Source organism: Eumetopias jubatus, unplaced genomic scaffold (genome assembly GCF_037043125.1).
Source record: "Eumetopias jubatus isolate StellerSeaLion01/CBP00866 unplaced genomic scaffold, mEumJub1_p1.0 scaffold_16, whole genome shotgun sequence".
NCBI classification, from domain to species: Eukaryota; Metazoa; Chordata; class Mammalia; order Carnivora; family Otariidae; genus Eumetopias; species Eumetopias jubatus.
Window position 1 is genome coordinate 55,469,587 of NW_028274822.1, and position 26,464 is coordinate 55,496,050.

The 26,464-nt window shown below is 38.7% G+C and overlaps 1 protein-coding gene across 5 annotated transcripts in view; it reads right to left on the bottom strand.

The window, feature by feature from the left end:
- Positions 1–26,464, bottom strand: part of EPB41L3 (erythrocyte membrane protein band 4.1 like 3) — a 148,750-nt gene that overhangs the window by 36,473 nt on the left and 85,813 nt on the right. For all 5 annotated transcript variants that reach the window (XM_088019619.1, XM_028123935.2, XM_088019618.1 and 2 more), the window contains exons 4-8: positions 13,760–13,864; positions 12,581–12,623; positions 5,424–5,499; positions 3,155–3,373; positions 2,299–2,386 (exon numbers count right to left, since the gene is read on the bottom strand). In XM_088019619.1, the coding sequence (XP_087875745.1) occupies positions 2,299–2,386; positions 3,155–3,373; positions 5,424–5,499; positions 12,581–12,623; positions 13,760–13,864 (531 nt within the window). The remainder of the gene's footprint in view (positions 1–2,298; positions 2,387–3,154; positions 3,374–5,423; positions 5,500–12,580; positions 12,624–13,759; positions 13,865–26,464) is intronic.

A 26,464-nucleotide genomic window follows, 5' to 3' on the forward strand; every position in this document is an offset into this window, starting at 1 on the left:
TTTCTAAGAACAAAACCAAAGCATTTAGGATAGGTTTTCCAAAACAAGGGCCCTTCATCTAATAATACGTTATTTATTCTTTATACAGAGCCACAGAGTCCAAGATCACAATTCAGAATTTCTAAATAGGCCCTAAAGCTTAGGGCCTTTCATACCATCCACAGAAGAGAATCATCTCACTTACAACCGGAAATTCGCTCTAATTTAATTCAGTAAATTTCCTTCTTGAAATGATGGACTGTGGCTGCATGAGAAAATGGGAATCCACAACGGAACATTCATTATACTTAATATTCAGATGAAATCCTATAATAGGCTGCATTTGTGCTTCCTTCTTTCTTTTTAATTGGCATGATTTCAAATCATATTAGTGAATGAAAAAGCAGCGACCTATTTTAATTTAGTAGCTACAGCAATGTTAAGTGATTTTATTTGTACTGATAGGAACACTGATAAATCCTGAGTTGCACTTTCCAAATGTATGCCCTAATCTTTTATTTGTTTATTTTTCCTGGGTGGTAACTGAATCATCGTGTATAATGTAACTCAAAAATAGCTTTCAATCCACTCAAATTTTCAGGCTACCTTCATTTCCTTCTTGTCTCCTTATCTGTTAGCCACCTAGGGAAAAACTCGAAGATAAAAACGATCTTCGTGTGGGTCCTTGTTTTCTTTTTTAAATCCTTATCCTACCTTATACAACATAAAATATAAAACACTTTCTTATCTGAGTGAAAAATAAGTGAAAAAATAGAATAACTGGCAATTAAACAGAGCTACACCTGCTGCTGTAATTACATACAAATGTCAAAGAGCTTGGCATTCAATGTACGGGCACATCCCTAGGATGCTCCAGCCAAGTCTCCGAGATTTTGCTTGTGTTCAGACCTTCAGGCCTTGGAAGTGCTCATCCTGTATGATGTACAAAATGATCCACAGATTGTACCCATCAAAACCTGTATTTGTTTGACAGCCATCATTTTCTTGTCCAAACTCAGCGTGGATCAGTCTGCTCCCCAAGAGCCAACCAGGGAGAGGCCCCACTTGCAGTGTCAACAGAGCCTACATATCATAGATTTCCCTTCCATGGATCCTCAGGGCTGTCAAGATGTTTGCTTGAACAGAGCCAGCTGAAACTCTCTTCATTTCTTGGCCTCAACCTATACTGTGTCAGAGACTCACATGCCTGGAAGCCTGTAAACTGCACGTTCTTTCGGGTCCCAGGTCATGGAAGTGGTGACTACTTGGTCCATCAGTAGTAAAGGCATGTTCCTGTACATAAGTGATAGTCTCTTCACAGCCAAAATCAGAAGGAACTGCCCTTGAACTTCAAGCACTGACCTTTTTTTTAATGTTACTTAAGTACCAGAACCCATCCCTAAGAGCCTAACATATTTCATAAGCTTTGGATGGAAGTTTTCAGGAAGCTCGTCTGTGCTTCTACAGTACTTTTATTCACAGCTGCTCAAATAATAGACAAACAGTCCATATACTCATTCTCTCACTGTGGAAAAATAGAGAGATTCTGGGAAAAGTGTGATCTGGAGCCAAATGTTTTATGCATCCTCACAACCTCAACCCTCCTCCAATCCAATTCTAACTTCTTCTTTGAAAGACTCTGTGGCCAAGATAGAGCTTTAACACTTTGCCAATCACCAATCAGTGAGGCAATCCTTAGCTTCGGGGCTTAATTTTAGTTGAACTTCAAAATCTTATCTCAAAGCACTGATTATGGGTCAGAGAACCTAAGTTCTAGAGAGAGTTATTTAAATTTCACATGAATTTGTTGAGCGCCTGGTAAGCATCCAGAACAGAGGCACCAACAGTACTTGGCACATAAGAGATGTGTTAACTGGGTCTTTGACAACTGGCCAAGGTTGGACAGGTAGAGAGAAAGGAGGAGCACAGCCCAAAGACAGGCATATTCAGGGAAGAGGCAGAGACAGGATCTGGCAGAAGCAAGGGGCACATGTTGGCACAAAGTGGGAGATAAAACTGTGACAGGGAAGGGGGCTGAGTTAGGAGCTTGTTATGTGAAGATAAATTTCTAAATGAATCCATGGGCGATATGAGGCTTTGCCTACTGAGGGCTTTCAGTAGCTGAGGCCAGGAGTAATGGGAGTTTGAGACATGCAGAGCAAACGCTTCAGTAAAATATCAGAGAGCTGAATTTGCCTTATCATTGAGTGGGACTTAAAGCAAACACAGATTTGAAGTAAAAATCACCAGCTTATAGTAATAACAACACTGAATTAAATAAAATTAAATAGGAAGTCTGGGGTTTAAAAAAATGCATACCTTGGCATGATGTAAATCAACCCCATACATGGACAGTTTTTTGGCATTTTCCAAGAAATGCATCTCTGCTTCTGCTGGCGTCATTCCTCTGATAAGAAAAAAAAAATGTTACAATGCTGCTTTTCTTTTACCTGGCAGGGCTGCAATATTTCCCACTTAGCCTAGCTATCTCATAAGAAAGCCCCACAGAGGCACCAGCAGATTCATGTTCTGAAGGGGGTGGCAGAGAATAACAAGAAAAATGGCTTTTATTTTTTCAAAAGATTTCATTTATTTATTTGATGGGGGGGAGAGAGAGAGAGAGCACAAGCAGGGGGTGCAGCAGAGGGAGAGGGAGAAGCAGGCTCCCCGCTAAGCAGGGAGCCCGATGCGGGACTCGATCCCAGGACCCTAGGATCATGACCTGAGCCGAAGGCAGACACTTAACCGACTGAGCCACCCAGGTGTCCCAAGAAAAATGGCTTTTAAAGAACAACTGAATGGGGTTCCTGGGTGGCTCAGTCAGTTAAGCATCTGACTCTGGATTTTGGCTCAGGTCATGATCTCGGGGTCAAGAGATCGAGCCCCATGTCAGGCTCTGCCCTGAGTGTGGAGCCTGCTTAAGATTCTCTTTCACTCTCCATCTACCCCTCCCACTCCTGCTCCCCTCTCCCCGTTCTTTCTCTTTCTCTAAACAACAACAACAACACCTGAGGGAGAGTGTAACTACCCCAGAGCTATACCAAGTACAGAACCTCACTCTGCTACGGTCCCAGCCTCAATGCCACTGAAACTCATCCTGGAAGAAGCAGGTAGCACAGGTGACGCTCACCCATCAAGGCACAAGTGAAATGTTCTCAGGGTTTCTGCCACTAACCTGTGGCTCTTGTGCAGCTCGATCACTTTATCTTCCAGTTCTTTCGTGTGGTTTGGCGCAAAGCGGAACTCACTAATGTAATCATTCCCACATTCATCTGGGTCATAGTCTCCAAGTTCGGACTGGACAGTGTAGGAGCCCAGCAGGGCCAGGGTGACAAAGGAGCAGGGCAGCCTTCCGGACACGATGTCATCTCGCAATTGTAGGCAGAGGTAGTACCTTCCAAGAGCCAAAAGACAAAGCGAAAAGCCAGCATGAGGCCATGGGAAAAGCAGGCCACTCGGTACAAACTGTGCTGTAAGCAATTCCTTCCTGTCGAATAATCTCACTAGGACACGTTTTGTAGCATCTGTATTTTGCTTTAGATCTAAGGGGAAAATACTTGGCTATAAAGTATAATATTTTGTGTTATACAAATGTATTTTGTATTATACAAATAAAGGCATTTTGAGGCAAGTCAATGCTCATAATAAAACAAGGTTTATTAATAAAGCACCGAGTAGAAGAAACCTCAAGACATATTTCTTTAACATCTTTTAAAATAGCTAACATTTAAACCCAAATCAATGATTCTCCCCAACACACTCCCTGAAATCTCTGGTTGGGGGAATTATAATACAAAAATGGTGCGATTAAATGCAATTGCTAAGCTTCTACCAGCCTTAAGGAAGTGTCATTTTGATGTCTTGGTTAAACATCCTGCCGGATGAGCAGGGCAGATTTCAGGTAACTCACTAGCTACACCATCATAAGCTGCTCCCCGCTGCCTGCGTTTCTGACGCAACAGTCTCCTTATAATAACAATTTCTCCTGTTTCCAGTCCTCATTTTTTTTTATTTAGAGAATTTCCTAGAATCCAACTGATATGAAGACTAACTCTGAAGAATTACTACTTTAAAATCTGAGAACTTCATCACTACAAGTAAACAGCTTTATACTCAAGGAAAAGAAGATATTTTCCATATAATGTGGCCAAGATAACATACAGCTATCTCCACTGATAGCTGACTTCTCTTCTCTGCTTCTTGCTTTTCAAGATTTACAGATATAATACTAACTGCAGGAAACTCCAAGGTAAGTGTTAACATTGATGACTCTTAAAAATACCTTTCACGGCCCAGCATATAGGTATAATAAAATATACTTGCACCTTTCATGTAAGAAATAAACTGTTAATCTGTTGAAGAAGACGATGATGATTAAAGCCTTAAGGTCCCCTCTAAATGGATTTTAAGCTGATGATATAAGTAAACTCCATGTAATACAGAAACAGAAGTTTCTACACATCCCACAGGCTCTCAAACATTGCACAAATAGAAAGGAACCATGCACTACATGTCAAATCCAGGTATATGTGGCTCTATAACCAATAAATTAGCCACAATTAAGAGGTTCTTCAATATTACTAAAAAAGTGTCTTTAAATAAGAAATCATAAATTTTCCTTGATTTAATACAAATATAAAAGAATTCCTTTGGAACTATTTTTTACCCTTCTCCTAATACGTCTGGTCATAGCCAGTGACTGGAGCTTTAGCATGTGAGGCTTACACAGAAAATTCAGCGCGCACTGCACAGTGTCACTTTGATTGGCTGTAAACTTACTACCAAGCAGCACGAGAGAGTCAGCGGTTCCAAAGCAGGATGTGGAGAAGCCTAGAACACATGGCAAACCCAGCAGAGCCTCCTAAAGGGAATCTCCTCGCACACCCAAAACTCAGTCACCTCACTAGAATATTTTTCCATTAGTTTCCTTTCTTCATGTCTTCCTTCCCCAAAATGAACGAATCATTTTCCCTGTACAGACAGGGCAGGGAGAGTAAACTCTTAGATGAGTCCATGTTTATGTGTAGCTCTGCATTTTATGTCTGATTCTTTAAATAGCTGTTGAGTATCAGACTGGTTATATAAAAGGCATAAGCATCCAAAGACACATTTCTACTGTGAGTTTTGGAGCAGGAGCACTAGGAATTGCCGGATCATTTAAGGCTGAATCCCATCCAGTTTGACGGTGGTGGGTGGATGACAGTATCTTAATTCTGCACATCTTCCCGCCAAGGTCAGACAGACAGAAGTAACAGCTTAGCACCAAAGATTCAACTGTGAATGGATACGATTTGGCAAATCTTCTCGTCAGATGTTTGCTCTTGCTCAGTTGCCTTGGGCTTGCCATTCCTGGCGTGGATGACTGAAAGGTTACCAGATGTAAGCAAGCTCTTCCCCGGAGAATAAAGAGAAGCCTGCCTTTTTCATAGCCAACTTTCAAATACCTGGTGATATCTTCAGATAGCTGGGCAGGGTCTGGTGGGTAAAATTTCACATTAAATGAAAAGTGCCAAGCACCACCTGCAGAGATGAGAGAAAAATTAGGATCAAACCTTAGAAAATCCCTTTATACTTATCACTCTGATAGTGGGAACTGTCTTAACTCCAAGTACTAACACCCAAGCAACATTTGCTCCTCAGTGGAAAATGGGAAAGTCTCAGGTTCATTTCATCTAGTCTTTAATCTTTTCCCCAAATCCTTTATTGGTGCTTCCAACTAGCCTGGAAATTGACTAAGCTTCCTCCCTTTCTCAGGGACAAAGGTAAGCCTTTGGAAGAGGGGAAAAAAAAACCCACAAATGATAGGGATAATCCTCAATCAGACAAGTCTGGAACTGACTGGACCTGCTGCTCTGAAATTCTGGGTAGCTCACATACCAACAGTACAGACATAATCCCATTTCCTCTGTCATTTCTGCTTTGTTATTACAGGTCAAATCCCACTATAATACATGTCAAGGAAATTTTCAAGATATTTTAAGAATTTTTTTTAAGATTTTATTAATTTATCTGACAGAGGTACCAGCCAGGGAAGCAGCAGGGAGAGGGAGAAGCAGACTCCCCACTGAGCAGGGAGCCCGACGCCGGGCTCGATCCCAGGACCCCGGGATCATGACCTGAGCCGAAGGCAGATGCTCAACTGACTGAGCCACCCAGGTGCCCCTCAAGATATTTGTATTTTATGGGAAGGTTTGTCGTAGTGAACATTTAAGTGAGCTGTTCTCTGAGCTGCCGAAAGTTCTTTTTTTATGTGGCGAAACTATTGACTCAAGAGACGCCTGAATACATGACCTGTGCTTTATAAAACCGTCCACCTCCTTATGAGCCCACAACTTGGACACAGCCTCTCCTTACGACCTCTGCTCCAGCAATGAAAACCATCAACCAGGTGGCAGCTCACAGTCACCTACTCTCTGTACTGCCCACACTTAAACTCGAAGCATCGTTAAGCCTTCCTAATTAAGCTCTCCATTTTATTAATACCATCTCTATTGGTGTCTGGTTTATCATTATAAACATGGAGAAACATTTTCTTCTTTTCTACGTTTCCTCTCTCTCTACCTGATCACTCCTTTAACTCATACTCACTTCGTTCTTTTCTTCTGTCCTTTTAATGCAGGAACTTATTAAAGTCTGGGTGTTCCTTCACTGGACGTTTGTTCTCCCCATGCAATAACCACGAAAGTGCCACAGCGTCGACCCCGCTTGTATTCTGAATGCACTACTGAAACATTCCTCCCAGTCTCCTTGGCTTCTTTACTGGAAGCCTTTCATCTACACCACAAGCTGTAGCCACTTCCTTTCACTCCGTGATTCTGTGACCTCAGAGTCCAGCCCTTATGCCTCTGATATCCCCCTAAGATGCCCAAACACCCTCTCTTCCCCATTAAATGACTTCTGGAAACTCCATTTTCTCCACAAGTCCTTTGCAAACATTCAGAAGAAAGGGGCAGTATTCTAAGTACCAGCTTCTTTCTTCAGGCTATTCTCTTGAGTATGAGGCAAATACTTAGCTGCCTTGGTTAACTACATTTCTGTCATAAGTGGCACAGGTACATTTATTAGTTCTAGTTTATTCTCAACACTACCATTCATAATACACTTAAAATTCCACACGGCAGGATCACCACCTGAGGTGCCTTATAAAGAACTGGAATAATGCCAGGTATCACTAGTTGCTTACTATCATTTTCAAATCACTCAGAAAATATTCCTAAAACACAGGCTATAAGAATTAAAAGGTATCTCTCAACCTAATATATTTCTAGTGATTATTTTTCCAAGTCTTTTTTGTTATTCAAAAAATGGTCTGATCTGGTTTTACTTTCCTATTGATTCCTACGCACTTTCTGCTAAAATGGATCCCTTTACTGCTTGCCAATAGTGAGGTTCATAAATGAGAGCTGGCTTTCCCCCAAGCAACTGGAATGAAAACTAACGGATTAGTTATGGGAAATGGATTTATTGCTCTTTTATCATTTTTATCCATTTCAAAGTACGCCTTGAACCCAATGAGTAGTTTATCAATGTAATTAAACAATCTCATAATAAATTCAAGATAAACTTAGACATCATAAAAGCATAAGAATGAGGGGTGCCCAGGTGGCTCCATTTGGTTAAGTGTCTGATCTGACTCCTGGTTTTGGCTCAGGTCATGATCTCCCGGTTGTGGGATTGAGCCCCACATCTAGATCCGCGCTGAGTGCTTAATCGGCTTCAAATTCTCTCTCCCTCCCCCCTCTGCTCCTCCACTCGTTTGCATGTGCACACACTGTCTCTAAAATCAAATCTTAAAAAGTATAAGAAAGATATTTCAAAGCAAAAATTCTCATGGCAGGAAAAGAATTTCAAACTATAGTTGGCTTAAGCATCTGAGGTACTTGCTAAAAATGCCCATTTCTAGGCTCCACCCAGAGATTTTTATTCCAGAGATTTAGAATATGGCTGAGGAACTTGTGGTTTTAATAAACCCCCTTGTGGTCTGAGTACAGGTGGGCTTGGGGACCATAGTCTGAAAATCATTAATCCCAAGGAATCCATTTTCATGAGGTTATAACCCAAATAACTGCAAGGTTTTGTGGGGTATTATTTTTAAAGAGTGGGAAGTTTAAAAAACTACAATCTACACCCTAGTCAAGAAAAAAAATCTAAATAAAGCATAAGATTTGAAATTAACGAGAGGCAGATTAAAGCTCAAATATATATCCCCATAAAGAATCTGATAGAAACAAATTGGGTGGGAAGCCATGATTATGTAATGAATGCGCTTGCAAGCCTGAATCTGCCCAGATGATGGCCCTGGTTAGACACAAGATATGAATGCATTAAAATGATATTCCTATAATGTTGATATAGGATTTCAAATCACAAATTTATGATGGAAAACTATGAAACTGAAGACAGTTCGTTCTTATAAAAAATTCTAATTTTAGTATTACATGGCTGCCATATCTTAAAAACTTTAAATATGCTGCATTCACAGCATAAAATTACTATAAATTACTATATATAGTATATAGATCATATACTTTATATCATGAAATTATTATATCATAAATATACTTATATCACAAAATATAGTATATTTAGAAATTTAAACATCTGGGGGGTGCCTGGGTGGCTCAGTTGGTTAAGCGTCTGCCTTGGCTCAGGTCATGATCCCAGGGTCCTGGGATCGAGTCCTGAATCGGGCTCCTTGCTCTGCGGGGAACCTGCTTCTCCCTCTGCCTCTGCCTCTGTCTCTCATGAATAAATAAATAAAATCTTAAAAAAAAAAGAAATTTAAACATCTGGGTCTGCATAAAAATGACTAGAATTATAATTTTTTTCATAAGAGCAAACTTTTCAGTTTCAGAATTTTCTATTTCTCATCAATTTGTAACTTAAAAGCTTTATCAGGTTGACTGACATTCTCTTGAAGATCTAGAGACATTCTATGCACCTACAGCATGAAAAGAACGGAAACATCCTTTAATCATTTATGTGTGTGTGTATCTATATGTATACCCACATATTCATCGAAGTGTAGTTGACACTCAATATTTTATTAGTTTCAGATGTACAGCATAGTGAATTGGCAGCACTAGACATTACGCTATGCTCACAAGCGGAGCTACCATCTGTCACCATACAACACTACAATACCATTGACTATATTCCTTATGTGCTATCTTTCATCCCTATGACTTATTCATTCCATAACTGGAAGTCTTGTATCTCCCACTCCCCTTCACCCATCTTTGCCCATCCCTCCCCCACCCCTCAGCAGCCATAAGTTTGTTCTCTGTATTTGTGGATCTGTTTCTTTTTTGTTTGTTCAGATTCCACACATAAGTGAAATCATATGATGTTTGTCTTTCTCTGTCTGCCTTATTTCACTTAACACAGTACACTCTAGGTCCATCCATGCTGTTGCAAATGGCAAGATCTCATTTTTTCTTATGGCTGAGTAATATTCCATTATATATATACCACATCTTCTTTATCCATTCATCTATTGATACTTGGGTTGCTTCCATTATCTTGGTTATTGTAAATAATGCTGCAATAAACACAGGGGTGCATACATCTTTTTAAATTAGTATTTCAGTTTTCTTTGGGTAAATATCCAGTGGTGGAATTACTAGATCATATGGTATTTCTATTTTTAATTTTTTGAGGAATCTCCATACTGTTTTCCATAATGGGTACACCGACTTACATTCCCACCAGTACTGCAAAAGGGTTCCTTTTCTCCACATCCTCACCAACACTTGTTTGTTGGTGGGGGGGTGGGGGCGAAGGGGCAGAGGGAGAGGAAGATAGAGAATCTTAAGCAGGCTCCACGCCTAGGGTGGAGCACAACTTGGGACTCGATCTCACGACCCTGAGATGGTGACCTGAGCCAAAATCAAGAATTGAACGCTTAACAGACTGAGCCACCCAGGTGCTCCTGTTGTCTTTTTGATATTAGCCTTTCTGACAGGGGTAAAGTGATATCTCATTGTGGTTTTGATCTGCATTTCCCTGTAATCATTTATATTTAGGAAAAGGAGGTGATGGTACAATAATTCCATTAGATATAACAGTTCTCTGCCTTGGTAGAATGTAAATTTTGTGGAAAGAGGGCATGTGGGTGCATGGGAAACAACGAATATAGATAAAAATACCAAATTCAATTAAAAAATTCCAATTGTCCTTGTTTCCTCCATTATTTGCAGGATTGCCACTTAGTTCTCTTTATGTTGCAATCACAGATACTGCCTAATCTACATGATGAAAATATCCTTTAAATCTCATGTTCTGATTGTCCTCTTTCTTCTCTTAGAAAGGAAGGTAGGAAGGGCGCCTGAGTGGCTCAGCTGGTTAAGCATCCAACTCTTGGTTTCAGCTCAGGGTCGTGAGATTGGGCCCACAGAAGGTAGAGATAGGATAAATGGGAAGTTGAGGGGAGAAAAAAAAAGAATTCCATTAACAACAGATAAGAAAACTGACATTAATATAGCTTTTCTTCCACCAATATTGTGATTTATCCCTGAATTTTTAATATATTTTCAAAGGGCTTTGCAATTATAAATCACCCAAGTAAGAAACAGCATTTCATTAATTAGGTGAATACAGAGGACTTTATGCACACAATATGTTAGGATATATATTCAACACATCTGCTTTCAGTAACTCCACAGAAGGATTCTTAGAACATATTCATCATCTTACATTTTTTTATTAGGACTCTTGGAACAAAAAGAAGGAGTGTTTTCACAACTGGAGCTGTCCCTGGTTTCAGTCCCAATTTATTTCTATCAAACTTGATTATCAAATTTCTCTCATAAATATGGTAAAGAGGGGCACCTGGGTGGCTCAGTTGGTTAAGTGGCTGCCTTTGGCTTGGGTCGTGATCCCAAGGTCCTGGGATTGAGCCCCACATCGGGCTCCTCACTCAGCAGGGAGCCTGCTTCTCTCTCTGCCTGCCACTCCCCCCTGCTTGGGCTTGCTCTCTCCCACCCCTCTCTGTGTGTCAAATAAATAAATAAAATCTTTAAAAAATATATGGTAAAGATGTTTTAGTTGTATAGAGAATCATCAGTCTGTGTAATATCTAGAAGTAGAGTGGCTTTTTTTGAGATATTATCTACTATTAAACCATTTCAAACTGCTCACTACTAATTACTTTTTATTAGTACTCAATGTATTTTGATATCTCAGCATATTCAAAGACAATGGAAATACTTGCTCTTTTTTAACAGGAAACTGTTGAAAACTTCCATGGCCATAACATTCTTATTAATGAATTGGTTTTAAATTTATTCTTCAACTAGAATTAGTTGTTTGAAAAAATTTACCAATTTTATTGACAAAAAATAAATTGCTTTAAAAAATTAGTTATTTACAATTATAAAGATTATCCATGTCTATGGTAAAAGAGCTACAGAAAAGGGTTAAAAATAAAAATAAAAATAATTCCTCTTTCTCAACCCCCTATACTATGGTGCCACTTCTGGAGGTATTTACTATTGACCTTTTGTGCTCTTCCAAAATTTATTACATATATATGTATGTATGTATGTATGCATATGTATATATATGTGTGTATATATTTCTTTATATACATATATATGCATAACTTAAACAAATGTCACTTGTCTCACTAATGACAACTAAGACACATTCTATTTGATTCTATTAATAGTTGAAATACTTAGCTTAGTATTTCAAGGTATTGTTATTCCATGGCTGATTTAATCAGTTCTTTATAAATGGATATTTAAGTTACTTCTAGTTTTCTGCTATTGCAAATATTATAACCAACTTTCATGCATGTACACATACACATATTTTTCCCTCTAATACATATGCTGGATGAATCTGTACAAGTAAAATTAGGGGTCAAAGAATAAGCACATTTTAAATTTTAATAAATACTGACAGAGTACCCTCTTAAAGGATTGTACCAATTTATACTTCTACCAGCTGTGTCCATAGTTGTTAGTGTAGTGCATTAATAAACTTTAAAATCTGTTAACCCGAATACATGAAAAATGGTGTCTTGTTTTAATTTGCATTTAATGGTTAGTAAGATTCAGCAACTTGTCTCATACTCACTAGCTACCTGTCTTTCAGTTTTGTGAATTGCCCTTGCAATTGTTAGGAAACATGCATTTCTTAACTTGCCTTTAGGGACCAAGGAAAGAGGTTGTTACCAGATAGTAAACTTCAATCTGACTTGTTATTCCTTTTCTAAACCATTCAAGAATTATTACCTTTAGCTTGACTTTTCTACTTTTGTGGCAGTTAGGCTTAATTTAACATTAATAATTAAGTTGGGAGCTTTTAAATGGCTGACTGCCAACTGGAGCATCACTTGATTAAATCATATTGCACATTCTGGGTGCAAGCAGGGGGAATAGGTCAAATGTCATAATCATTTCATTCCCAAGCTGTGATGATTAAAAATGAGATTTAAGCTAGACCAACCTGTCAAATATAAAATCTGAGAGCTTACTCTGTCTTTTTAAAAAGACTGTATTCACACTAGCCATGTGGGTATGGGCCACCAATTCAGACAATCCGGCTCTCTTAAAAATCTTCACACTACCATGCAAAATAATCCAAAAGAACTTACTTCGAATCTGTTTTTTTATTTCCTTAGCAGGGTCCAGCCAATTCTGAAAAGGAAATGACAGTTTGAATTTGAACCAGAGAAGAATAAAAATAACTGGATGATGATCATGAACTAAAGCGTATTTGAAAGTGCATGGTGGCAGGCCCTCCAAGCTGGATCCTTCCCCCACAGCTGGGAGTCTAATGAGTCTAATGAGAAAATGTGTGTGTGCATGCACAATTCACGTGTGACAAAATTCTTTTCTTTTACAACAGCACCTTCAAAGATTTGAGCTAGTACAGCAACAGAGGAGGGAAAAAAATAGTGGATTCTATGTTCAAAGAAGTTACTAGAATAAATTAAAGATACACGATGTCCACTGACATCCTAGCCATTCAGGCCCACAAAGAGACTTCTGTGATTATAGATTCTTAGGCAATTGCCTAACAAATGAATACCTGCTTGAGATTTATGATTTTCCTCATCAGAAAACTCAGATGTTTAATAACAAAGTTAGACATTGTTCAGTGAATTGAGTAGGTATTAAACATGATTCATTGCCCAACATCAAAACAAATAACATCTATGAGCAAAATTTCTGTGACTTAGTTCCTAGCACGAACACAAAGGAAACGTTTCCTCTTCTTTATTTTTCAGGTAGCTGTGGGCATTAGTGAGGCAAAGCCCCAAAGAGACTGCTTTACTCAGGTGTAAGAGTCTATAGAAGTATTACATTAAACATTAAGTACCTGCTGAATACATTAGACAAGGGTCTGGTCAGCAAACAACCCATGTCATATTCTGATTTTTGTAAGTATATGAAAGCATACTAAGATGAATTAAGAACCGGACAGCAGTCAGGGAACATGTATTCTATGTAAGTATCAATGTATTTGATTTTCATGGGCTCAAATCCACTGAAATATATCATCCAAGAAAAGAACCATATAAAATGCTCTCCTAGAACCATAAATAACTCACTCATGAAATACGGATTTACTCTTTCCAGAATATTCAAGATTAAAGGAAGTCGTCAATATCTTTCATAAAGAAGTAAGGTGATTAACAGCATTTAGGGACTCAAAGGAGTAAATATAGGAGTGGAAGCAGAGAAAATGATTTACCAATTCAGTTTTCATTCCCTTTCTTACAGTAATGAGTAGTTTGAGACATACGTTTGCGTTGCTTTTAATCACTCACCTTCTGGTTTTCAGCATCTCGATACGTAAGCCCAAAATAGTCTTTTTCCAGCAAATTCAGATGTTCACATACTTTATCAAACAGCACCTGGCCTCTGGAGCGTTTCTGTGGAAAACAGAACAGAACAAGTCAACACACATAGTTTTCTCAGTTGCCACGGATAAAAACGGGTAAAATTTAACATACTGCCTGCTGCAACTTCAAGGTTCAATAAAGTGGGCTGACACCTACAAAACCCCGTCCTTACAATCAACAGACAAACCAAAACTCACCTGTGCCACTGAGTAAGTACAAGCAACCCGAGGATGATTTTTTTAATTTTTTATTTTTAAAGATTTTATTTATTTGGGAGGGGGTGGGGGGAACACAAGCAGGGGGAGTGGCAGAAGGAGAGGGAGAAGCAGGCTCGATGTGGGACTGGATCCCAGGACCCTGTGACCATGACCTGAGCCAAAGGCAGATGCTTAACTGACTGAGCCACCCAGGCACCCGAGTGGATGATTTCTAAACAGAAGTATCTGAGTAAATGATACGGGGCTTGGAAGTCTGAAACATCTTGTGAAATATAAAAATCTTGAGAGTCAAAGAATACAAAGGACCAGCAAAAGCTGTGTTTCAGAATGCCCTAACTCGGTCCCCACGTGACCAGATTTGGAGCCTGGGAAGAATCAAGCCTATTCCTTGGCTTAGGCAGACTTCCCCTGAAGACTTTCTATTCCAACCCTTACTTAGAAATTCAGTTAACTTCATTAGTTTATTTTTGGTCACAAATTTCAGTTTTGTATTACAGTGTTCAACTTTCTCTTTATTTCTTTTGAAGAAATCCTATTAGACATAAAATGTTAAGTTTAAAGATTTTAGTTATCATTTATAAATATAAGATATAGATATTCATGCTACATTTTTTACCATAACGCCGTCACTTGCAGAAAAGAAAAAGGCAGTCATCTGAGGAACAAAAATCTATCAGCTTAATTTACTGTAATACCCAGTATCACGTTTTCATGGACTCCTTCAAAGGTCTTTCAATCTGGCCTTGGGGACTGAGATGGATGGTCTGGCAACAATTAAATTAAGCCATGTTTTGTCTGTATCGTAACAACACTTCACACCTAATACAGTAAGCATATTTGTCTTTAAGATTTAATGTAATAACAATGAGAGATATAAAAATTGATAGACAATGTGCATGCCAAAATAATAAGTATTCAGAAACTTGTAAGTGGTGTGTATTATTATGCAACTGTAATTATATTGGAAGTTAATTGCTCAGCCCCCTGAAGCATGACTATTTAGGAAAAAAAATAAATCTATGATAGAAAAGTAAAGCCTAAATTGTAGCTAGCTAAATCATCAATGATGTGTTTGAAAAAAGTTTAATAATGAATGAAAATAAATTACGTATTAGCAAAACTACATAATAACATTGTTCAATGGATATGAATAAGTGGTAGGACATGAAATGCTGCTCACCAGTTTAAATCTTTTATTTGTAAATAACAGCTTATCACATCTGAATAATGTTTAACAGATTATAAAGTTTTCATTAAAAAAGTTGCTTCTTCCGATGTCTTCTACTGGTATTATCTTTCGTTTACAGAGAAGAACACAGAGGTTCAGAGAAGTCAGATGAGAGAGGCAGTATTATGTAATCACGGAGTGGTGGCTTTAGCAGATCAACCTGGGTTTGAATCTTCACTATGTTCTTTGCGGCTATGTGAACCTCTCTGTTTTTCCCTCTGTAAAATGGGTATGAAACTACTTTCTTCTTTGGAATGGATGACATTAAAATAAAACAAAGTATTCAAACTTGGGTCCAGTGATGGCACATACCAAGTATTCCATAAACATTAGCTATTATAGCCCAGGTGACCAACAAGTAGCAGGATCCGTAACGTAGAACTTACTATGTATGCATTTTTGCTGTTGGAGCAAATAAACAACTCCTCATGATGCCAATAAGCAGTTCAGTATTAACATGTCCTGATCTTTCTTTAGATATTAATTACCTGCTTACTACCTAACTGCTTTAGCTAGACTACAATATTTATACACATGTACACCACCCCCCGTACATACCCAAACAAACACCAGTGTCTGGCCCAAGTACTTTCTCAATGAGTAAAAGTAAAACAAAACAAAACAAATATAAATAAGTAAAGTCTTCTCTATTCTCTGACCCAGCAGCCCCTCAACTGTAGAATTCTTTCTGAATATGCAGCAGGCTGCCTTGGGCATTGTTTTAATTAGCTGTCTCCTGGCTGCTGTGTTCTTCCCTTCGTCTAACAGGTGGCATGGACTAGCTCAAGCACAGACCACTGTACTAACTAGATCGTACTTTTCTGGCTTCTCACAATTTGATTTCTATTAATGATTTGTAGCTCTCTCTTGAATAGACCAGATTTTTTCTTACTAAATATTTTAAACATATTTTGAACACTACAAACAGTTCTTAAGACAATTACATAGTGGTCCATTCTTCACACCGAAGTTTGTTTTTTCCCCCTAAGAACCAAGATGAGTAGTCCAGGATCTACCGTAGATGGTTATATGTAAACAATAAAATTCCTACCTGCTAAGTATCACCACAACCACCAGCTAGCTGGATGACACTGGAAAAGCCTTTTAAATTACTTAGGTCTTCATTTTCTCATCCTGGAGTGACGATGTAAGATTCTATGGAGCAAGGCTGTCATGGGCTTGAGGCTATGACTGGGTCCCCTGAGTCACGGCAAACATTATTAACGATTACAAGGCTCTTTCTCATGGAGCCTGGATGTGGCTTCAGCACCCTTCTGCCCATGTGATGATAAAGACTGCCAGTGGTTGGAGTTGGATCTATTTCCCAGCCCTAGATAGCATCACTCCGAACTCTCCCAAATTCTTGATTCTTCTAACTCAGATTATTATTTTTTTTGCACACTATTCAACTTTTTAAGGCAATTATTTCTACTTACCAACATCTGTGTATCTTTAGGTAACAACATCTAACGTAGTTGACTAAAGCTCAATAATCAGACTGAAACTTTTAAAGAATTTAAATATTTGGTTGCTGAAGACACAATATTCATTAAGTGATCAAATCTAGGTACTTTACTGTCATTGGGCATGTTTATATTATAGCCATAATGAGTCAAGAACTGAGTAAACAATGTTGACAGAGGTTTTTCTAAATTAACAGATAATTTACCTAGCCAGAGAAGATAATAATTTTTAGTCTTGTTTGCTGTTTCATGTGAGTTAAGTCATATCTCTGACTCAAGGACATTGATAGTTCATATATACCATTCACTATTAATCTCTGAACATCTAGAAAAGTCGATTTTGCTTTCCTAGAGTAACAAACAAATGTGATAGACCACATTCTTTCTGCCCTCTTTTCTCCACTAAAAAATTAGGTTTCTGTTTCTGATAAAGTAAATGGGGATATTACAGTCCAACAAAGAATTTAAATATCTAAAGAATGGTAAATCCCCCAAGCAATATGAACTCTCCTTAACGATTTTAATTTAAAAATGTTCCATACTGACTCATGACAGTGTTGAATGTTAGGAAAAGTGTGTCAAAAGAGAAAAACTTTAAGAGAATGAAAAGACAAGCCACAGAATGGGACAAAATATTTGCAAAGACCTATCTGATAAAGGAATGTACTCAAAATACACAAAGAACTCTTAAATTCAACAATAAGAAAACAACCAAATTAAAAACCGTGCAAAAGATCTCAACAGATACTTCACCGAAGACATACAGATGTCAGAAAAACATGTGGAGAGATGTTTATCAAATACCATTAGAGAACTGCAAATTAAAAGAACAAGGCAACCCTATGCACCTATTAGAATGGCTAAAATTCAAAACACAGACAACACTAATTGCTGGCAAGGATGTGGAACAATAGGAAGTCTTATTCCTTGCTGATAGAAATCCAAAATGGCGAGCCACTTTGGAAGACAGTCTAGCACTTTCTTACAAAACTAAATATACTTTTAATATATGATCCAGTCATCATACTCCTTGGTACAAAGGAGGTGAAAATTTATGTATATACAAAAACCTGCACGTAGATACTTTTGGCAGCTTTATGCAACACTGCCAAAACTTGGAAGCAACCAAAATGTGTCTCAGTAGGTGAATGGATAAATAAACTATGTTACAATCTAGAAAATGGGATATTATTCACATTAAAAAGAAATGAACTATCAAGCCATGAGGAGACATGGCAGAACCTCAAATACCTATTACTAAGTGAAAGAAGACAATCTGAAAAGGCTGTAGGTATGATTCCAGCTATATGACATTTTGGAAAAGGCAAAACTATGGAGACAGGAAAAAGATCAGTGGTTCCCAGGGGTTAGGGAAGAGGGAGAGGTCAACAGGTGGAGAACAAAGGATTGTTAGCATAATAAAACTACCCTGAATGGTACTATATGGTGGATATATGTCATTATACATTTGTCCAAACCCATGAAATGTACAGAGTGAAATTTAATGTACACTATGGACTCTAATAAAATGTATCAACATTGTTTCAGTAATTACAATAAATGTAGCACACGGATATAAAATGTTGAAAATACGGAAGGGGGGCGGGAGAAGGGAGTTTGAGGGGGTTATATGAGAAGGCTCTGTACTTTCTGCTTAATTTTTCTGTAAACCTAAAACTGCTCAAAAAAAGGTATATTAATTAAAAAGAGGAACACTGACAAAAATACTTAATGTCTTAAATTGTTAATAATTTATTAAATACTTAAAAAGATTAATAGAGTTAAGCTCCAAATGATTTTACTTTTATCATGAGTAAATGAAAATTTAAAATTTTTATTGAGAGCAAACATGTTGGAGAAATAAAAAACTTTAGTCGCAACACATACCAATGATAAAAGTGAAATCATTCGAGGAAAAGCTGCTATGCTTCTCATCCTATGTACATACACACCAGGAACCCCGAGTCTAAAGTGCCTGCAAGCAAACCCAATATGATCTGGTAATGAACAGAAGCTGGGTGACGGTTGAGTAATTGCTCAAGATCTGCATCACACAATTAGGGAATCCAAACTATGAACAACAAGATGATGGAATAGCTAAGGTCAGAGGCTGGGCTTGCTTCGGGCACTAAATTCAGGAGGATACATCCACCATCACCACTCAAACACAGCAAACGAAGTAAGCTTTTCTGTAGCATCAATGAAACTTCCCACAAGTCAAAGGTCATTCAATATGTTTAACAATACTGTCTGTAAAACATTGGTTTTCAATGTACTGCTCATCAACCAGTATCACCTGGCAAGTCTGTAATAAAATTTGTTAATTTTATTTGTACATTAGAAGAATAATTTTATTTTTTAATTTTTTTATTTTTTTAAAGATTTTATTTATTTGACAGAGAGAGACACAGCCAGAGAGGGAACACAAGCAGGGGGAGTGGGAGAGGGAGAAGCAGGCTTCCTGTGGAGCAGAGAGCCCGATGTGGGGCTCGATCCCAGGACCCCGGGATCATGACCTGAGCCGAAGGCAGACGCTTAATGACAGAGCCACCCAGGTGCCCCAGAAGAGTAACTTTAAAAAATTAATTTTGAATGCTTTAGTATGAGGGATTTCAAACATATACAGAAGTAGAGAGGACAAAAGAACGAAGCCCTGCAAACTTGTTACCCAATTTCAACAAATACCTTCTGAAGACCACAACCTTGGGTCATCTGGATTTCCACTCAATTCATCCTTCCCCTGGTTATTCTGAAGCATTTCAGCAATAATTTTATCTCTTTATGTCTTAGTATGTAACTCTACTCTTTTTAAAAATGTAATCTCGGAGTGCTGTGAATTGTGCAACACTGTTGAATCACAGATCTGTACCTCTGAAACAAATAATGCAATATATGTTAAGAAAAAAAAAAAGAAGAAGATAGCAGGAGGGGAAGAATGAAGGGGGGGGAATCGGAGGGGGAGACGAACCATGAGAGACAATGGACTCTGAAAAACAAACAGGGTTCTAGAGGGGAGGGGGGTGGGGGGATGGGTTAGCCTGGTGATGGGTACTAAAGAGGGCACGTTCTGCGTGGAGCACTGGGTGTTATGCACAAACAATGAATCATGGAACACTACATCCAAAACTAATGATGTAATGTATGGTGATTAACATAACAATGAAAAAATTTAAAAAATGTAATCTCGGGGTACCTGGGTGGCTCAGTTGGTTGAGTGCCTGACTCTTGGGTTTGGCTCAGGTCATCATCTCAGGGTCCTGAGATCGAGCCTGGCGTTGGGCTCCGTGCTCAGCATGGACCCTCTCCCTCCCCCTTTGCTCCTCCCCACTCTCCCTCTTTCCCTCTCAAATAAATAAAATCTTTAAAAAAAAATGTAATCTCAATACCTTTATCACATCTAAACAAAACTAGCAATGTCTTTAATATCATCAAATATCTAATCAGTACAGATCTTCCTCAGTTTACAGTGAGGTTGCACCCCATAAACTGAGTGTAAGTTGAAAATATCCTAAATTTAAAAAAGAAAAATAAATATCCTAAGTTAAAAAAAAAAAGAACATGTCCTAAGTTAAAAATGCATTTAAGGGGCGCGTGGGTGGCTCAGTCGTTAACCGTCTGCCTTCGGCTCAGGTCATGATCTCAGGGTCCTGGGATCGAGCCCTGCATTGGGCTCCCTGCTCGGCAGGAAGCCTGCTTCTCCCTAAGCCCACTCCCCCTGCTTGTGTTCCCTCTCTGGCTGTGTCTCTCTCTGTAAAATAAATAAGTAAAATCTAAAAAATAAAAATAAAAATGCACTTAATGCAGCTAACCTACCAAATGTCATAGCTCAGCTTAGCCTACCTTACACGTGCTCACAACACTCACATTAGCCTAGAGCTGGGCAGAATCATCTAACGCAATGCCTATTCTATAATCCAGTATTGCATTATCTCAGGTAGTTCTGTGAATAGGGTGCTGAAAGTGACAAACAGAATGGCCCTAAATGTATCGGTTGTTTACCCTCATGCTGGGCCGGCTGCCTGGGAGCTGTAGCTGCTGCCTGGGCCCAGCATCATGGGCAAGTATCTACCACAGATCGCTAGCCTAGGAGAAGATCCAAACTCAGAATCTGAAGTACGGTTTCTACTGAACGCGTGTCATTTTCTCGCACCATCATGAAGTCAAAAAATTGTAAGTTAAATTAACCACCTTAAGTCAGAGATTGTCTGTACTTTAATTTCCCCGACGGTTTCAAAGATTTTGGTTTCTTTCTCAGTTTGGGAAGTCCACACAACTACAAGTAGCTGACGTATCTCTTTAGCCTCAATCTGCAAGTTCTCCATTTATCTTGGTTTTATCCTTGAAATTAATTTAAGAGACCAGGTCAATTTCCTGTAGAGGTCTCTCAGTCTAGACCTTACTGTCTGCATCTCCATGGTATAATTTAATGTGTTCCCCTGTCTCCTGTATTTCCTGAAACCTGGCAGTTACATCTAGAAGCCTGATCTGATTCTGGTTTGACTGTTTTCCACTGAGTGATGCTGTACAATTTCATCAGGAGGCATCAAATGACGCTTACTTTGTGTGTGTGTGTGTGTGTGTGTGTGTGTGTGAGAGAGAGAGAGAGATACTGGCAGTCACTGATGATCACTACCCTAGATCCATTAATTTGAGGTTGCCAGATGAGCATATTTGAATCCTAATCATGCCTCCTGCATTTATTAGTTGGAGTATGTCTATGAGGAGATACTTCTCTGTCAGTGTTATTTGTTGCATAAACACAGTTTGCTGATGAAAGTCAGGATCAATGCTCACTCCTTTTCTCCTTTATCCAATTTTAAGATAATGAGGTCCTCTCCAGCATCATCCATCCAATGTCACCAACTAGAAATTTTGTTTTATATGATCACTATGAACTCATGGATTTAAACAGGTTTGATGTGTTTCATTTCAGCCACTCCCCATTCTGATGCTCTCAATGTCCCCATCTGCTCTACCTTGCCTCCTGCCTGTTAAGTCTCACTCATCTTCATGAGGCTTCTCCAGTGCCACTTCTTTAAAGCATTTCCTGTTCTCCTGGCCACAAGTGATTTCTGTCTGTCTCTCTCTCTGCCCTTTGGGCATCATGGCATTACATAGCACGAAGGGGGCACTTCCCATATCCTGCCTTATATCACAGCTGTCTCTCTCTGCAGGTACCTTACATCCCTACTGACTATAAAAAAAAGACATTCCCTAGAGGCATCATGCCTCCTGTATTTATCTTTTATAGAGTCTCATTTTGGTCAAATACTGTTAAGAGATTAAAAAGGTAACTTGATAAAGCTTCATGAAAATTTTCTTTTCACTAGCATATCATAACCAATGTTGTAGAAGCAATATTTTAAACTCATGGTTTTCAACCATGGATCCTGGAGTATTTAAAAAATGCCAACACCCAGAAACCCATCTCATCAAACCAAAATTTCTGAAGCTGGGCCCAAGGCATTTATGTTTTCAAGATTCCCAGGCGATTCATGTAGGCATAGATGAAATGTTCACTTTAAGTTAAATTATTTTTATGACCCCAAACTCTTAAATATGAGGACTCTAAAGCAATTTTTCTTTTTTTGAGTAAATGGGTAACTTTTTCAGATTGAGTTTAGCCCCAAAGCAGTTTCTTCTAGGCCTCTTATACTGACACTCATAGCTGCATTATGATAAAATTTATGTATATACACAATTAAAATCTAATCCAACATATTTTCTTAAGAAATGTAAGTTCTTAAGAAATTACGTTCTCAAGAAATGAAAAACCAAAAAAAGGAAGAAATGATAAACCAGCCAAATGCTGAAATAAAACGATGCAAATGAGAAATGATAAACCACAAAACTATTAGGAAGACAAACTTGCATTTTAAGCCATGCATAAAATATGCAAAATAGAAATGTTTGAGTTGATTTTTAAAGGATGGCATTTTCCCTTTTGAGCTAAATATAAACTTTTACTCAAGAACCTGCCACATTACTAAAGACTAAGCCCAGGTAGGTTAACAAAGGTCTTGGTTTCCCCTTTTGCAATAGGGCAGAGGCACTACCGCTTCCCTCTCAGGTGAGGGCGGTGACTGGGAGGAGCAAACACACAGCCCTGAGCCCTGGGAAAGGCCAAGTGAGGAGCTCCTCACGCATGACCTTCAGGTGACCTGCAAACAGCTACTTCTGCAGGTGTTCCCTGAAATGAGCATGGCCGTGATGCTCCAGTCTCCGGAAGGCAGTTCTTAACCTGTGCTTGAGACCACGTGCGCCCAAGCAGGAAGCACAGACTAAAGTCTCGCGCGAGACACACAGGATTTGTTTTTTGCTTCAGTCTCAAAAAGCTATGAATCAGCCCGAGTGAAGCTCTCCTCCAGCAAAGGCTAAACGCTGAAATTAGAGAAATTGGCTTAGTCAAATATAATCTCCTCCCTTGGGAAGATGGTTATGGTTATTACCTCTCTGAAGCTGCACAATCATGAAGAAAATGAGGCAGGGCGAGTTGCTTTGCCTGAGACAGGAGCTCATCATCAGTCCCTCTTTCTCAGGAAGGGGATGGGGACCAAACCGGCACCAGGGTGTGCACGTACTTTAAGTCTCCTCAGAATTTATATATGCATTTCTTTAAACTACCGCACTGAAAAATTGGGTAGGGGGGGATCCTCTTGTATCGGCTTAGGCTTAAAACCATTTGTGTTAACATAAGGGACAATGTCTGATATTGAGAACTTTTAGGAAAACTGACACTTTTGTACCTCATTTTAGCTATTTTGAAATTTGAAGGTGTGTCAATGCTAGAAGTACTTTATTCTTTCTACCATACATCTTCCTCAAATAGACCACTGATTTTCTTTTGGAAATTAAATTCTTCCATGTATTGTTATATGTTGTGAACTTGTATTTCTGCTCCCAAAGACAGCAAACTGTCCATCTTTTTAATGTTCCTGATACACTGTTCCCCATACAGCAGGCATTCAACATATGTGCCCGGTTAAGTGCTAATGGCATGATTTGAATAATTTTCCCTCATATAATCTTGGATTAACCTTGAAGCAAAATCCCATCTTTTTTTTTTTTTCATGCTTCCTTCCCTAATTGCATTTTTCTGCACTGAATGCTTTTCTATTTCCCTTCCTTCCAAAGGTCAATTAGAATTCTCTTTATTTCTAACTGACTGCATCACAACTTACCCAAGGTTCAGGACCATCTGAAATGCTCAGCCAGCTAGGCCAGGTCTTGAGCCCAAATCAGACCTGGACTCTACATAAGTCAGCTTTTCCTGGGTTTTCCTTTTTTTCTTTTGAACTCTTGATAGAAAAACACTCTGACACTGTCTGCCCTGAAATATAAGTGGGGAATGGATTTTTTTTTTTAATCCACACCTGGAAAATACCAAGAGGCTGCAGTCAATGCAGGAATAAAAGATTATGGTGTCTGGTGGATGGCAACAGTCTATAAACCCTTTCGAGAGATGTGTGGCTGGGAAGGTCTAAGAACCAAGAGATGACACCAGCTGCCTTATGTGCATCTACTTCCTTTTTGGGCTTCCTGGCTTACAGGTACATTCAATGCCCAGTTTAGTAATTAGTTAAGTATTATCCACATTGCTACTGCCAGAATCTGTTCCCTCAGAGCAGGATTTCATGGGCTCTTCCAGCTTTTGTACTGATCCCACATGTGATTCAGGCAGTATTCTCAGAGAGGGCTGACACAAAATTTCTTCTGTCCAGATGCTGCATATATTGCCAGCCTTTCTTTAAATCCACGAGCAGTCAGCTTTCTCAGCAAGCCATGATGGTTATCTCGTTCTAACCAACGCTTCTCAATTACTGTATCACAATCACCCCATCAGTAATTATTCTGCCACATTCTTGCTTAGTTAAGTTAGCAATGATGACCTGCAGTGTTCTGTTAAAATGTGAATATGAAACTCCTTCCTGGTCTTGGTAAGTTTTTAAACAAAATGGTGATTTCCTTCCCTGTCTTGGTTGTCCAGAGATTAGAATTCATCTGGCATTATCGAAACATCTTTAATGTGGGCATCCCTAACCTATTCAAGTTTCTTTTCTTACCGTTCTGTTCTGAGTGAGGAATATTAAGTCAGTCCTGAGGCTGGATCCTGGTTCTACAGAGGCTGGCTCTGTAAGGTTAGACAAGTTATTAACCTTTCTGAGCTTCACTGCCTTCATCATAAAATGGAAATAATACTGATACTTAAGACAGAACATAGGAAAGCTTACTGCCTAGCTCATGGAAAGCAATAGTCAATGAATGCTGGTGACCATGAGTAGACCCTTTTGATAGGGAGCCCAGTACATTTGGGGTTTCTCATGCTGACATTTGGTGTAGAGACTGACATACTGTTGAAAGCCTATTCCTTCTGCAGTGATATCATACCGTTTCTCTTGTGAAAAACAAATGTCATCATATAGGTGAAACTGAGAAATTGTTAAAAAACAGTATCATTATCCATAAACTGAGCATACATTCAATAATCACATACAGACAACACACAAAATGGTTAATATATATTGGGTATGCTGGCATATTTTGGTGTATGCTAGGCCAAAACATAAGGTAGTTATATATAACCATACACATGGCATATAGTCCTGGCAAGACCAGAATGAATTGTTCAAACGCAACAGAGCTGTCCTATGTTTTGACTGAGATTCAGTACACAGATACTTTTAGCACACTGGTGACAAGAGTCCCTTTCCTGAACAGGAAGCCTCTCCACTTTTTAAAAAAGAGGCCTTTTTCACTCAGCCACAATCTGTTTCTGCCTTCATTTGTTGAAGCAATTTCAGCCTCTATTTGAAATCAGACTTTTGTGCTCACAGACATGCACTGTGGTAGATAATAGCTTTCCAGTGAAGCATGCTTCTTCTTGGCCAGCAAAAACATCGGGCTCATTTTTTTTACAAAGAGTTTCACATCACACATATGAGATGTTGGCAGTGAACTATCAGACAACATTTCCTGCTGTTAATCTGCTAAGGATTCAGGTCACTAAGCCAAAGTGTGCAAAACAAATGCAGAAAAGGAGACCTAAGAAAGAGGAATGTCTGAAAGAGAAACACATCTGAATCATGTAAAATAGCCATAGGGTCTAATTCTGAATGGTGTGGAACTTTGAGAATTCCTTCCTGTAAGAGAAAGCACTTAATCTCTTTCCTAAGATGATTCTTGGGGGGGAAAAAAAATCAAAGAAAAACCCAAATCATGATTTATAATTCATGTGGTCAAATAAGCAGCCATAGCAAATGCAAATGTTGACAATGAAAACACATTTTAATAATATAAATTTAATGACTATACATGTGCAGCACGGTCACTAACTTTTCAAATCTAGAAGGCATCAATGATCAAAACAATGTAGGAACATACTGTCATTGCTTTCAACAAATAGGGTAGTGAGTGAACCTGTGTCCCTTCTGTCAACTATTTTAGCCTATTAATAGGGCGTGGCTGGAAGCAGGATGAGGAAGGGTATCAGTGTTATTATATAAACCACTCACATAATTGTAAAATGTGATATAATTTTACCAGTTAAATATTAGTTTATTTTTTTAGTTTGGTAAATTTTAGTTTATAAATTAAAATGATCTCACAATGTATGAAAGACATATAATAAACTTTGAATAAACCTCTGGAAAAAGTAAGATGATCTCACTGTAAGCGATACTTAGAGCAGTCTTGTCTTCATGTGAGCATGTAATCTGGATTA